The sequence below is a fragment of the Selaginella moellendorffii genome, unplaced genomic scaffold (genome assembly GCF_000143415.4).
Source record: "Selaginella moellendorffii unplaced genomic scaffold, v1.0 SELMOscaffold_81, whole genome shotgun sequence".
In the NCBI taxonomy this organism is placed as follows: Eukaryota; Viridiplantae; Streptophyta; class Lycopodiopsida; order Selaginellales; family Selaginellaceae; genus Selaginella; species Selaginella moellendorffii.
In genome coordinates this window covers 625,098-639,558 of record NW_003314342.1, presented here as the reverse complement: position 1 = coordinate 639,558, position 14,461 = coordinate 625,098, and the positions used below count along the sequence as shown (strand labels likewise).

The following is a 14,461-nucleotide window of genomic DNA, read 5'->3' as shown; positions in this document are numbered from 1 at the left end:
ACCCTTTTAAATATAATAATCTCATCCTATAGCTGAATGAGTTTGCTATTTTGTTAAGATGTTTGCCTCTAGCTTTCATTTATTTAGATAAATTTGAGGAATAGATAAGAAGTAGTTAATTGAGAGTTAAAACATAAAGGTCATGACTTTTTCTATTAGGTTTTCACTTTTGTCAAAGAAGGAGAGCCAAAGGATATGAATGCAGTTGGGGTTGTGACAAAGTGATAAATATAAGTAAATTGTTATTCCAGATTTAACATTTCACACCTATCTATTTATTTTACAAGGTAAATGCTTCTTCTATAAACTGCAATGTTAGCTTTCCTCCACCAACTAATAAATCATAATTATATAACAAATTCACAATTAGAAAAAATAAAGCAGAGAAAACCTATTACTTGGAATAACACAATAGCAGCTCTGCATTCCACTTGTTGCCAAGACTTTGGCACATCCATTTTGACTAGCATGAACACCAATTTCATTGGCATTCCAAATGTTGCTGGCTTTGTACTTGTTCACAAGGCAAGTAACTTCAAGTTGATTGTAGAAACATTGAACAACAGGTTGACTTAGATTCTTAACTTGTTGTAGTTCCAAAGCCTGAGCAATTTTAAATTTTATGTCTGAATGCCTCCTCATGAACAGTCTGCACCATTTACAACCAGGATTCTAGGTGATATCTCTTGCTGATACAATGCTTGCTGTTGCATCTTTGAGCTCACTTTGCATTATAGGGTAGCCAACTTTTGCTCAAACTTTCAACACAACAATGAGTGTCTCTTCTTCAGATGCAGAGAGTATTGTTGATGGACTAGGTCTCATACCCTTCCTCTTCTCAGCCACCCAAGCATTTGGTGTAGAAAGAGGTATCCCAAAGTCTATAGCAGCCTTTCTCTCTGATAGCTGACCACTGTTTATAGCTTTCATGGCTTCACAAAGCTGTGTGTTGGTCCATGTTCGTACATCTGTACCCTTTCTAGACATTACTCACTTTTGCTTCAGGACTGTTGGTCTACTCTCAGTTTCAGGCTGCTCTTGTTCTTCATGTTCAGATTGATCCTCATTGTTGGGAACATCTTGACGTTGCAACTAGGAGCCATGCATACATGCTATAAGTAAAAGAAGTGTAAGTTCAATTGCTTTTAATTGTAACTTTGATAATACCCTAGCATTATAGGTACATTGAGTGGCAGCCTTTCTCTTTACTCCTTGCTTGGTACTTTGTGGTAGGGCTTTGCTATACATTGTCAAATAAAAATAAGAACCATTATAGAATCTTCAACTCTACCTCTTGGATCTTGGCTTTGAGACGAGCAGACTGTCTAGTGACTTGTACTGTTGCTCTAGACAACCCTTCTGGCTGCATGTATAGTTGTAACTAACACTGTTTCTTTTACAGGGAATTCTTTTATATCTCTTCCAACAATGACCATCCAGTATGGAAATGTAGTGAGTGCTCTCTAAGCTGCTCTTTGAATTCTGAAGCCCTCTGGTATGCTAGCAGGTTGCGGTACGTTGCTGACCATCACATGAAGTGCTGTGCAAGTTCCTTTTCAATTTCCTGCTTGGATATGGTCCTCTTTTGTAACTTCAAGTAAAGCAAAGTAAAGAAAAATGACCTCTCTAAGCTTTTCTGTACCTAAAAACCTTCTTGGTTTTGATCAAAAAGCTAATCTTAGAAGACCAAACTTTGCAAGGTTTTTTCCTATGCTGGAAAGCAGCTCTTGTCCATCCACTCTACTCTTAAGTTATCGATGAAAATTGAGAATGCAATTGAAGCAATGGAACAAGTTCTCCTAACTCTAGATTTGAAGATTTTCTAGAATAAAGATCAATAATAATAGACAATCCCTAGACATACAACTGGAAATGGAAAAAGAGCAGGCAAAATGGGGGAACTCTAATTGATACATAACTGACCTCTAATAAGACCCCAGCCAGTAATTGGGCCCCTTACGTTAATGGTTTTAGTTTTTATGTATGAAGCAGGATCCAATATTTGTAACGCATTCCGCTTTTGTTTTCCAGAAACTATAGGTAATTCACAAGGTATGCTCTCATTCTCGATCGATTTTCTCCTAGGCCAGTTTAATCCGTGTGAGGAAGATTTCTATGCCTGGAGCAGGACAAATTGTCCACCTCCATTTTAATTCTCGTGGCCAGCGCGATTTGAGCTGAAGCGATTTACTCAACGCTCCAGCCGTTTAAAAGATTTATTCGTGCACGCACACACAAGACTAAGAAGCAATGTCGAGGACGATGAGAAGCTCTCTAGCAGCGATAACAAGTAAGCGTGCTCTCGATGGTCATGTTTCTTGGATAACCGGGATGGCTCTAGTCCTCTTGTTCATCCTTGGGACGATCCGAGCGCTGTATAGCAGCAGTCCGGTAGTAGCAGCGAGTTCTTCTCAAGTTCGTGCTACCAGGAGGCCTCTCTCTGCCGAGCAGCAGCAGCAGCAACAGCCAGAGATCTTTAGCTTCGATCCAGGCTCGATGGATCCGATCGAGCAGTCCAAGCCGAGGATGGAAGCGCTGATGAACAGGACAATGAGCTTGGGTCCGAAGATCAGCGACTGGGACTCGCGGAGGAGCTCACGGAGGAGGAAGATCAAGCAGTGTGAGAAGAGGATGATGTTGGTGACGAGCTCGCATCCAAAGCCGTGTGAGAATCCTTTGGGCGATCACATCATGCTCAAGTCCGCCAAGAACAAGATGGACTACTGCCGGCTCCACGGCATAGACATGTTCTACAACGTTGCAAAGCTCGAGCGTTCCCTGCCGGGATTCTGGATCAAAATCCCGCTCTTGAGGGCGGTGATGCTTTCCCATCCGGAATTCGAGTGGATCCTGTGGATGGACGGCGATGCGCTCTTCACGGACATGACTTTCCGGATTCCGATCCGGAAGTACGAGGGCTACAACCTGGTGATGAACGGCTGGGATCACCTCGTGTACGGCAACCGCAGCTGGACGGGGCTCAACATGGGCATCTTTCTGATCCGGAATTGCCAGTGGTCGCTCGATCTGCTGGACATTCTGGCACAGATGGGATCCGACGGTCCCGGCAGTGTCGGAATTGGGAAGATCCTCCACGTGACGCTCTTTGGCCGTCCAGATCTGGAATCCGACGACCAGGGCGCGCTGCTGTGGCTGATGAACGCCGAGAGGGAGAGATGGGGCGCGAAGATTTTTCTCGAGCACTCGTACGCATTGAGTGGGTTTTGGGTGCCTCTGGTGAGGGAGTTGGAGGACAAGATGCGAAGATTTGAGCCTGGGCTGGGCGACGATCGGTGGCCATTTGTGACGCATTTTGCTGGGTGTGAGTTTTGTGAGGGATGGGCAAATTACTCGCCACAAGATTGCCGCAGGCAAATGGAGAGGGCTTTTAATTTTGGAGACAACCAGGTGTTGGAGATGTATGGGTTTAGACATCCTAGCTTGAATGTGGCAGACGTTGATCGAACGTAAGCAAATTTAGGGTTTGCAGAGTTTATAGATCATGAAAAGGTTAAAGTCATCATTTAATACAATCATATAAAAAGCAAATTTAGGGTTTGTAATAAGGAAAAATGAGCAAGGGTCCATAAGCTCACTGGCTGCCTCTGTAGTCTTACACAACAGAGGAGTCTTAGCCTTTGCAATGTAATATAATCATTTTTATTCACACAGATTGGATAATTTTGCCCCCAACTTTTCCTTTATCTATTGTGCATTATTATGTTTATTAAGGAGGTAATTGATCTAGGTGAAATTCTCAAGATCTTTAAAATGTCCAATTTGGAAGAGAATATAGTTTTTATAGTACCTTTGAGAATGGCTTTCTTTCAATTGCTTATAGTGAAGGGACACAAAAGAATGCTCTACAATTCCTCCTCACACAACTAAAGATGCCAAATCCAGTTCTTTCTAGCTCAAAAATTCTATATAACTCTATTGATATCCATATGAGTTTTCCAGTAAAAGAAGTGGCTCTTGAGCTCATAGAGCACCAGGATCCAGTTGAGCCATAGCCACCACTTCACTCAAGTTTTGACCAACATCAATCACATTCAAGATTGTAACTTTGTTACTTCTCCTTTGTCATCCATATATAATTGTTGCCACAAATGTCCAAGGATGATGGGTCTTTGAGAGTTGTAGTACCAAGATCCAAATGGCCCACCACTAGATAATTGACTATGTCTTCCACTGAAATCTGGATGTCTCACAATGCATTATTCCACAAATGTCCAACTACTCTCTATATATATAAACATGATAAAATTACATAATTAACAAAAAAATCATAATTGATGGTAATGATAATTTTCTAGGTATATAATTATGTGATATCTAACAATGATCTAAATGATCTAAAACAAAACAATCTATACATATAGCATCCATATAACAGTAGTATAGATTAAGATTGATATTATGTTAATTATTTTGACCTGATTTTCTCCAAAAATATTCCTACATACAAATAGGTTTATCTTTAAGACTTATTTATATATAATGTTGGTAGCATTAACTTTTATTGTTTAGGTCTTAACATACTTTAATATGATTTCACATGTAAAATTTATAATTAGAAACAACAATAAGAAGTAAATGCAATATCAATGTCTTCATTAGACCAGCAATTCAAGCCTTTTAAAAATTCCCAAATAAAGTAATAGTTTTAAATTTGAACAAAATTCCATGTTATAATTACCTAAAGTTTAGCCCTTTCAAATTCTTACAAAACTAGTGGACATGCTTCGAAAGTCATTAAAATGATTCTAAATATTGCAAACACAATAATTTGATGTTATAGTAGGAATGGAGAGCTTAATAGCAATATTTATGATAGCTTTCTTGGCTTTACAATTGATCAATGTGGAAGGAATAGGATTTTAAATTTTACTTATACTTTTATAGCTAATGTTTTCTTTTATCTAGAATTGTGGTGGACTTGGAATATGCATAAATATTAGAATGAATACTTAGTAGGATGATAGGTTTGAGGCAACTACACAAACACTAAATGATTGCAAATGATGATAGCAATTTTATAGTGGTTAAAAAGGGAAATTAAATTAGTGGTTAAATGCTTCTTAAGAAAACCATCTGTTGATAGAACTGTTGTAAATGTAGAATGCACCAAAAATGATAAAACTAAAAACACTTGAACAGTGAATTTAAACCAAACTATGATAGCAAATATTTATTCCAATGCACTTATTGATTTTCTTCTCTTTAGACATTTTGCATTCAAAATCTTGTGCTTCCATAGTTCTGAATTTGAAGCTAAATGTTTGGATTATAAATTCTTAAACTAAAATAAAATAAATAAATTGTGTTTAAGTATTTTTTATTTTAATAAATCCTTAGGCAGGTTTTAGGGTTCACGGGTTTAGGGCTTTTCTTGTTGTGTGGGAGCATGGTGTGGTTCCAGTGTGACGATTGCGACGACAATCTCAAGAAGCCCAGCCTCCCCAATCACTTTCGACGCTGCCGCGCCTCCGGATTCTCTTGCATTGACTGCGGGGCAAAATTCGATCGCCAATCGGTCCAGCAGCACACACAATGCGTGAGTGAGGTAGAAAAATACGGTCCCAAGGGCGTGGCGGCGGCGGCGAAGAAGAATGGGAAGAACAGGGATGGCGGAGCAGTGGCGGAGGAGATTGTCAACATGGGGCTGTCAACCCGGCCGCCATGGTCGTGTAGCTTGTGTCACATCAAGGCCACAGGTAGGGAAGTTTTGCTCGTCCATGGCCAGAGCAAGCGCCATGGATCCAAGGCCAGGGCCGCCATCGCCGCCAGGAACCCCCCCGCCGCCCAGGCCGTAATCGAGCAAGAGTCCAAGGATCCAGAGGAGGAGCGCCCGATCCAGCAAGAACTCTCGAAAGATCCGGCAGAGATGCCAGCGAGGAAGAAGCGCGAGAGGGAGGGCAAGGAGAATGAGAATTCTTCCAGGGAGAATGGCGCGATCAAACAAGAACCCAAGGAGCCAGTGAAAGAAGAGGGCAAGATTTCCATGGATTTCTCGAAGGTTGTGAGGTGGCGGAAGCTCATCTCTCGGGAGATCAAGAAGAGCTCGGATGGAAGCGTGAAGAGGAGGAAGCTGGAGAAGGCAGTGATCCCCGCGGCAATCGATGTGGTCAAGGCGGCGGGGATGGAAGCCGACGCTACCGTGCTCAAGCCACTGCTGGAGAATTACCTCGCTTCCACCAAGAAGTTCTCGCTCCATGGCAAGTCTGTGCGCAAGGTCGCCAAGCACGAATGAAGATCAAACACAAGCTCGAAATTTTGTTCTTGCTAGAAGATCGTTCGGTGGATCAATCTCACACGGGTTTATTGTTCTTCACGATTTGTGCTCCTCCTCCTCCTTGCCGCCTGCTCCCTTGGCCGCTGCTTCTTTCTCCTGGCGCTGCCGCTCCTTGTCGATCCGGTACCAGCGCTTGAGCTGGAAGAACAATTCAATGGCAAGAGCCCTAAAAATCTAGAGCAGGGGCACGGACCTCCTTGGCGTGGTGCAGGCACTCGTAGTAATCCTCGCGGAGCTCCGTGCAGTCTTGCGGGATCGTGCAATGCGTCATACACTCTCGAAAATCCATGAAGAGATCGTAGCAACGCCCACGAAAACCACGGATCCCAAAACCCGACGCCATAGCCAAACGCCCACAAAATTTCTAGGGTTCTAATGAGGGTGCTTAGCTCGTCATTGTCGCGCGCCGGAGGAGGGGATTTTGCTGTGGAGCAAGCTCGATGCAAGCTCGATGCAAGCTCGAGTGTTTCAAGCTCCTTTGGCGACTGGATTGCCGCATTACGGCCACATCGTTACCAGGTACCAGAGCGCTGTGGGGATTGCCACGGTTTGCCTGTGGAGCACGAACTGGATAGTATACTTGGGATCAAACGGATCCAAGGGATGGGAATTGCCGAGTATATAGCTGGGAATGGTGAGAATGAGGCGATGGACGATAGCCATCGGAGGAAGTCCAACTGACCTAATCCATCCCTTCGCGTTGATCATAGTCGCAGCAACTGATTCATACCCGGAAGTTCATGGTAACAAGTGGCTGCTAACATGTCTTTGGCAGGAAACCATGACTCTGCGAGAACGTTTCACAGATACCACGGATCAAAAGATTGCCAAGCAGTTGGTGTCACCGATCTGACGCATGCTTGTACACAATCGCTAGTCGCTGTTCACAGATAGCAAACAATTTTGCAACTGGTTTCAATGCACATTATACTTGCTTACGAGAGCATTTTCTGGTTTAAGTCACCGGTACTGGTTTTTGACGTCCTATAACCTAAATCCTGGCGGTAATTCAAATTAAATCTGAGCCATTCATCGTTTTTAATCTTCCTTGTGCAACCTTAGTAAATGGGTTCTCTGACCCTTGACCACTTGCCCCTTACCCAGTAGTGCTCGTATGGCCAACCCAACATTTCTTTCTTATTTTGGTGTGAACTTTCGTACTGTCCAGATTAATAAATTAATAACAACTTACAGTATTAAACAGTTTTTATTAAATTTTAAAATTCAACGCAAAATTTTATTTATTTCTAATGAACAGTTTCAACTCCAGAATTAAAATTAATTAGCAGTCACAAAAGCGTAATGAATAACTATTTGCTGTCATAATTTGGTTTAAATCAATTGTTCCTGTGTTTTTAGTCCCGTCTTTTTTGGTGCATTCTACACTTATAACGGTTCCATTAACTGATGGCTTTCCACAAGAATCACGGTAATTGCCATTTTTCGCAGCCACAAGATTGTTATCGTCATTTGAAATACAACCATTTAGTGTTTCTATTTTTAATTTACCCAGCTTCAAGTGCATCAAGATTTTTGCACATTCCTAATCCACCACAATCCTAGATAAAAGAGAACATCAGTTGTAAAAATATAAATATCATACTGATTCCACATTAATCATTTGTAAAGCCAAAACAATTGTTGAAAGTATCATAATTAAACTCTCCATTCCTTACTATAGCATTTAGCTATTGTGTTTGTAAAATTTATAGTCATTCTAATATCTGTTCTAATATTTATTTATGTATAGACAGACCTAAGTTTTATAGTTGAAGATTCTCTTTTATTTTATTCTAAATTGAATTGAAAGCTTGAAAATAGTTTTGGAAACATTTAAAAGTTAGTTACATGTTGGAATTGGAGTTTTCATCAAATCTAAAACTAATACTTTAATTAGCAAATTAAAAAAAAACAATCTGATCATATGTACTTCTTTCTTAAATTTATCCAATTATAAACTCTATAGTTGAAAATATATTAAATTTTTACTTAGCTGACATTGATCTTGACTATAAATTGTAAAAGTTTTTTTTTATCAGACTTTATATTAAATTACTGTAATATAAAATAGCACAAGTTATAACATATTATAACACCTATAAATTATATAATTAATAGTTATTTTCTAAGAAGGAATCAACTATGTATACTTGAAAAACATTTTAAAATAAAAATATTGATAGTGATCTTTAGTGATCATTTTTAGAACTTTCACTAACCTATATAGCAAATATCTTTCTTAAACAGGCATAAAGAATTATTTTACTTTACAACAATTATGGTTTGCCATATTTTAAATTTTATGGTGTAAGGTTCAGTAAAATGCTATATATGATATTAACAAAGTGGGATTCGAGAGTTATCAGATTGAATACAATCCAACTTCTATATATAATTTAAGGTTTTGGGTTAATGTTATTATTCTATATGGCAGTGCAAGGTAGCTTTGATTGTCTTTTGAGGAAACAAAAAACACAAATCCAAGCATTAAATCTGACTTTTTCATCATCTAAATTTAATTCTTTTTATTCATTTTTATGGCAGAGCAGTGTATTTTCATCCTCCTTTCTCTAATTCTAAAATAGCAATTGATTTAATTACTTGATAATATATAGTTATAATTGAATAATCAGGCTCAATTGATTGTCACATTCACTATGTATGGTGAAGCTTGTCTTGCTCTTATTATCAATTCTCACACTTAGTTAAATATTTTTTCTTGGGATTCATAGGGATGTTAGGTATTTAACAATAGTTATAGTGGTATAATAATTTAAATGCAACCACTTATGCAAATTGGAATCTTTTCCTAAATGTTTTGATATGCATATTTGGATATGTTGATAATTATAGTTATATTGTCTTTATCATGAGCCATTTAACTCAATTTGGTCTTCCTTTCTAGAGCTTCTTGCTTTTTGGGAAGTAAAATATGTTAGTAGATCAAATTAAGCATGTGTAATTTTGAGATTTCTCCTCATTTTCTTATATCTCTTTCATTCTTCTCACTTTTATTTCATTACATCTATTTACTTCTACTTTTATACACATAGTTCTCTATCATTTTAATTTCTTTATTACTATTGTAAATTCTTGGATTTGGACTTTCCAAGAGGTTATCCAACCCAATACTATTAAAACCCAAAAACACATTTTGTTGTTAGGTCCTTTTCCTTTATATTTAAATCTTTATGGGTAAATTGTTCTCTTTAGTTATTTATTAATAATTTTTTTAATTTCTTTTTTTCTTTTATTTCTTCAATGATTTAAAGCTAATATAAAATTTACATGCTTAAATCAATTAGTTAATGCTCTATGTATTCTCTTATAAAATCTCTATAAGAGTGGGGGTGGCTCCTCAATATTCCGCAAGCAGCAAAGATGGAGTTAGAGTCTATTTTAAATTTTAAATTTTGGGAGAGACTTTTGGAATGGATCTAGAGCTGACTATAGTGAACACCCTTGTGAACACCCTCATCCAGCTTTTCACCCTGATGGAATTGGAGTCAATGACATGAGTATTTAGTATTTAGTTTTGATCTAGAGATAATTCTTGCAAGGGTCCTATAAAAGATTCCATCCAACTTCTCACCTTGTAATTAAGTTATGGTCTGCGCAAAGATTAGAGTTGCTCTAACTAGATCTCTAATGCATCCATTAGCTTTGGATTGGCCTATTCTTGCTTGTTTAGCAAGAGTGTACATGCTATATGAAAGTAAGAATATTACCATTAAACCTTGATTACAAAGTCAACTGTTAGATTGACTAATAAAAGCCAAACTCTCTTCTTAAAGTGCAATGGTGGTCAGTACTTCGCATCCCTAGGGTTGACTAGTAAATGGGATCGGTGACACCAATATTCCATCTTCTTTCATAAAAAGAGAAGTGAATATTTGAGAACTGTAATTTTCTAGACAACAAGAATCACCGCAAAATCCACCTACTTAAAAAGCCATGGAGATGTTTTACCACTAAAGGAATGGAACAAGCAAGGACCCACCCTACCACATGCGATTCCGATTCCGTGACAAACCCCACAGAACTTTCAAAGTGACAGTTTCAACCCCCGTTGGTTAAGAGGACTATGTTGAAAGTGGTGAATAGTTTCTCTACAAAGCTGTTCCAAGCTGGTAACTTCGTATATAAATTTGTGGCGTAAGTAAGGAGTTTTATTTTCCAGGTTTGTGAAGGTTGAGGAGCTCTGAGACCGATTGCTGCAAAATACTGCTGAAACGTACTGGGTTCCAGATTTTGTGAAAGTAAGTTCCTTAGGATTGTATAACTTTTACTGTCCTTGGCTTTTCAGGAAAAACGTTTTCATAATTGGCTTGAGAATGCTAGAGATTGGGGAACACCTTTACCAATTTGGGCTAGCAGTGATGGTGAGGAATTGATGGTGGTAGGTTCCAGAAAGGAATTGGAGGAACTATCCGGTCATAAGGTATGCTTATTTCATCTTTTTTTTGCTCTGCATTATTTTTCTCAAAGAAGGCAACTGATATTCATTGGCATTTTATTAATGATATAACTATTCCTTCTAAAACTGGCTATGGTGTTTTGCACCGAGTTGACGATGTGAGTAGTTCAATCTGTTGTGGAATGTTTTATTTTCTTTCTTCTTTTATAGGTTTTTGACTGCTGGTTTGAAAGCGGTTCAATGCCTTACGCTTATACGCATTATCCTTTCGAAAATTGCGAGCTTTTCGATAAAAACTTTCCTGGTCATTTTGTTGCTAAAGGCCTTGATCAAACTCGTGGATGGTACAAGTCGCTACACAATATGCTTCCGATCGCTTATTATTGCTTCTTTTTGCAGGTTTTACACCTTAATGGTCTTGTTGACTGCTTTGTTTGACAAGCCTGCCCTCAGAATATATTTATTGCAATGGCCTTGTTCTTGCTGAAGCGGAAAGAAGATGAGTAAATAGTTGAAAAACTATCCACCTCCCATGGACGTTATACACGACTATGGAGCAGTAAGTGTTACTTTAATACGTGAGCGTTTATCAGTTGTAATGTTTCTCGATTGTATCTCATAAACTCGCCAGTAGTTAGTTCAGAGCCTCTTAAATTCCGTAAGGAGGGGTGCATGCTGTGGTAAGATAATGGTTTCGTTTCTATCATCAAGAACAAACGTGTATTTTTCAGGTGAGAGATGTTTTCCTTCCGTGGTACAACGCGCTGGATTGGTGGATAAATTCTTCTACTCAAAGTCTTGTGAATTCATCAGGGGACTATACACCGTAAGTAAAATTTTGTATATATGGAGTTCACCTATTTAAAACAGGTGGTTCCTTATCTTCTCAAGTTTATTGATAATTTTACAAACATTTACGTTCGTTTCAATCGCAAGAGGTTGAAAGGACGTACTGGAGACCATGACTGTTGTGTCGCATTGTCAACGCTGTACAGTGTAAGTGCTCTTTTCTCTATGTTGTATCGGGTCAATGACTTCGAGCTGTCCAGGTTCTTTTGACAACATGCAGTGTTATGGCTCCATTTACTCTTTTTTTTACTGAAGTCTTGTACCAAAAGTTCTTGAAGTTTCCAGCAAGAGCATTCACTACTGTGATTTTCCGCACCACAGAGTTAATGATTTAAAGCTAACCTAAAGTTAAATCAATAAGTTTTCATGAAATCTCTATAAGGGTCCTCAATATTTGGAGTTGAAGTGAATGACTATTTCATATTTTAAAATTTGGGAGAGGCTTTTGGAATGGATCTAGAGTTGACTGTCATGAAGGTTGATTATCACCCTATAAAACATGCCATCCAGCTTTTCACTGATAGAGCTAGAGTTAATGAGTATTAAGTTCTGCTTTTTGGCAGATTTGAAAATTTAAAAATGGACCTATAGCTGGTTGTTGCAAAGGGTGAACCACCTTATAAAAGACACCATCCAGCTTCTCGCCCTATAATCAAGTTATGGTCTGCTCATATATTGGAGTTGCTCTAACTCATTCTCTAATTCACCCATCAACTTTGGGACAGTGGCATTTTATTCTTGCTTGTTTAGCAAGAGTGTACATGAGATCTTCTTGCACAAGTAAGAGTATTACCATTAAACCTTGATCACAAATGAGGTTAATTTCAACTATATATAAGCCAAACTTCCTTCTGCCTGGAAAGAATGCTCTTCTGTGATTGCTAAGGTGCAATGGTGGTCAGTACTTCCAGTCAAATAATTGTGCCTCGGGTTGACTAGTAAATGGGGTCGCTGACCCTTGACCACATGCTAGACAACAAGAATCACCGCAAAATCCACTTGCTTAAAAAGCCATGGCGATGTTTACCAATGAAGAAAGGAACAAGCAAGGACCCCACCCTTCCACATGCGATTCCGGGACAAACCCCACAGAACTTTTCAAAGTGATAAAGTTTCAACCCCCGTTGGTTAAGAGGACCTGTTGAAAGTGGCAAATAGTTGTTCCCTCGTCTCGTTGGATGTTGGTTGCGACAAAAACTGTGTCAGGGAGCAGGAGCAAGCTCTGCCTCGCAGGCATGCTTTCACGTCGGTTGAGGGGATGATTTCAAGTGTACCAACTTTTCTCTCTCCTGTTCCTCAGTCTGAAAAGGCTGCTGCAGTGGAAGTGCTTCACGGACGTTTTGTGCTTCCCAGCAGCAACACAGTAGCATTCATCCCGAACTCCGCTAAAAGTTGCTCAGGAAATTCTTTTTTTCAATTTTATTTTGGCGCTTTATCTTGTCAAATACTGTAGCTATTCGTTTTTTCTCGAAATAACTAAATAAATAATCTGAAAATCTGGGAATCTGACGAAAAGTCGTCAGTTTTCAGCTCGGAACCCGGCATGTTCCAAACGGCTTGTGTCAAACTGCGGCTCATTTGATTTTTCTTTTTTTTCTCGAAATATGGTCCGTAACTTTGAGGCCAAGGAAGTTGCGATCTTGTTCCCGAGTATAAATAACTGATACCAGATTGGAGAAGCTCCAACAGAAGAACACTTCTTCCGTTTATTTGTTTCAAAACTAGTGATCAGCGGTCATGGAAATTTTTTCCCGGGCCACTGGCCTTCTTCTCTCCATTTTCTTCCTTGGAGCTCGCCAAATCCGTGGCGATGAAGGATGGACCGACGGAGCTCACGCAACTTACTACGGAGGAAGTGATGCATCAGGAACAAACAGTAAGTTCTTACGAACAGTAGGTTCCAATGATTTTGATCTCTCGTTTTTTACTTCCGTGATAGATGGCGCGTGTGGCTATGGAAACCAGCTGAGCGCTGGCTATGGAGTTCTCACCACTGCTTTGAGCGCCCCACTGTTTAACGATGGTCACGTTTGCGGAGCTTGCTTCGAAGTGAGGTGTTCTTGGGGCGACTCTGGCTGCCTCGCCGGGAATCCTTCCATTGTTGTCACTGCCACGAATCTGTGCCCGCAAGGAAGCAATGGAGGATGGTGTGATTCTCCCAAGCAACACTTTGATCTCGCGCAGCCGGCATTCGCTCTCATCGCCGTGATTCTCAATGGTCACGTCCCAATCCAATACCGGAGGTAGTCAATCCATCCTCTCCATGATTCTTGCGAGATCTCTCTCGAATTTGTCACTGACTTGTCTCGATTTCTTCCAGAGTGAGCTGCAAGCGCGATGGAGGCCTTCGATTCACGATCAATGGTCACGTCTACTTCAATCTGGTGCTCATCGAGAACGTTGGCGGCACCGGGGACGTGAGCGCGGTGTCGATCAAGGGATCCAAGACCGGGTGGCGGCCGATGACGAGGAACTGGGGCCAAAACTGGCAAGATGGCGGGGATCTCACTGGCCAGAGCTTGTCCTTCGAGGTCACCACCAGCGATGGAAACAAGATCACGGCCTACGATGTCGCTCCAGACTACTGGCAGTTTGGACAGACCTTTAGCGGCGGCCAGTTCTAGATTCTAGAGCCCCCGGATCGATCGATCGATCGGAAAAACCAAAACTTTCGATCGATCGAGGAAAGTTGGAGCAGAGGTGTGATTTGTGCCCGCTCCTATGGCCATTCTATAAGGAAAATCTATGATCTCTGGAGAGAGCTAGAGCTGGACGTGTCTATCTCTCAATCATGGAAGAAGGAGCTAGTGAGTGAAAACTTAGATCGATAAATGGATAGCCATTCCATGGAAGGAAAAAAATGCAGGGATTTTTATCTATCAATGTGGGCTAGAGAGCGC

General features: G+C 40.0%; 4 protein-coding genes across 4 annotated transcripts; 3 read left to right on the top strand and 1 right to left on the bottom strand.

Moving 5' to 3' along the window:
- Positions 1 to 2,331: 2,331 nt before the first annotated feature.
- LOC9629273 (probable xyloglucan 6-xylosyltransferase 1) lies at positions 2,332 to 3,471 on the top strand. Its single transcript, XM_002987427.2, has one exon. The coding sequence runs from the start codon at positions 2,332 to 2,334 to the stop codon at positions 3,469 to 3,471; it is 1,140 nt and encodes a 379-aa protein (XP_002987473.2).
- Positions 3,472 to 5,407: 1,936 nt separating this feature from the next.
- Positions 5,408 to 6,253, top strand: LOC9629272 (uncharacterized protein C16C10.8). The gene has a single exon (XM_002987426.2). It carries the CDS (start codon positions 5,408 to 5,410, stop codon positions 6,251 to 6,253), a length of 846 nt encoding a protein of 281 aa, XP_002987472.1.
- LOC112341328 (NADH dehydrogenase [ubiquinone] iron-sulfur protein 5-B-like) lies at positions 6,253 to 6,784 on the bottom strand. Its single transcript, XM_024661255.1, has 2 exons — positions 6,489 to 6,784; positions 6,253 to 6,433 (listed from the first exon to the last, which is right to left on the bottom strand). Exons 1-2 carry the CDS (start codon positions 6,636 to 6,638, stop codon positions 6,332 to 6,334), a joined length of 252 nt encoding a protein of 83 aa, XP_024517023.1. The 5' UTR covers positions 6,639 to 6,784; the 3' UTR covers positions 6,253 to 6,331.
- Positions 6,785 to 13,263: 6,479 nt separating this feature from the next.
- On the top strand, positions 13,264 to 14,328 carry LOC9629270 (expansin-A11). The gene is made up of 3 exons (XM_002987424.2): positions 13,264 to 13,437; positions 13,501 to 13,804; positions 13,882 to 14,328. Exons 1-3 carry the CDS (start codon positions 13,299 to 13,301, stop codon positions 14,183 to 14,185), a joined length of 747 nt encoding a protein of 248 aa, XP_002987470.1. The 5' UTR covers positions 13,264 to 13,298; the 3' UTR covers positions 14,186 to 14,328.
- The last annotated feature ends 133 nt before the right edge of the window (positions 14,329 to 14,461 follow it).

Bases quoted from the DNA above. Each gene is read 5' to 3' on its own strand.
- LOC9629273 (XM_002987427.2), top strand. From the start codon at position 2,332: ATGGCTCTAGTCCTCTTGTTCATCCTTGGGACGATCCGAGCGCTGTAT.
- LOC9629272 (XM_002987426.2), top strand. From the start codon at position 5,408: ATGGTGTGGTTCCAGTGTGACGATTGCGACGACAATCTCAAGAAGCCC.
- LOC112341328 (XM_024661255.1), bottom strand. From the start codon at position 6,638: ATGGCGTCGGGTTTTGGGATCCGTGGTTTTCGTGGGCGTTGCTACGAT. The intron at 6,434-6,488 runs GTCCGTGCCCCT...TTGTTCTTCCAG, and splicing joins GCCTGCACCACGCCAAGGAG to CTCAAGCGCTGGTACCGGAT.
- LOC9629270 (XM_002987424.2), top strand. From the start codon at position 13,299: ATGGAAATTTTTTCCCGGGCCACTGGCCTTCTTCTCTCCATTTTCTTC. The intron at 13,438-13,500 runs GTAAGTTCTTAC...CTTCCGTGATAG, and splicing joins TGATGCATCAGGAACAAACA to ATGGCGCGTGTGGCTATGGA. The intron at 13,805-13,881 runs GTAGTCAATCCA...GATTTCTTCCAG, and splicing joins GTCCCAATCCAATACCGGAG to AGTGAGCTGCAAGCGCGATG.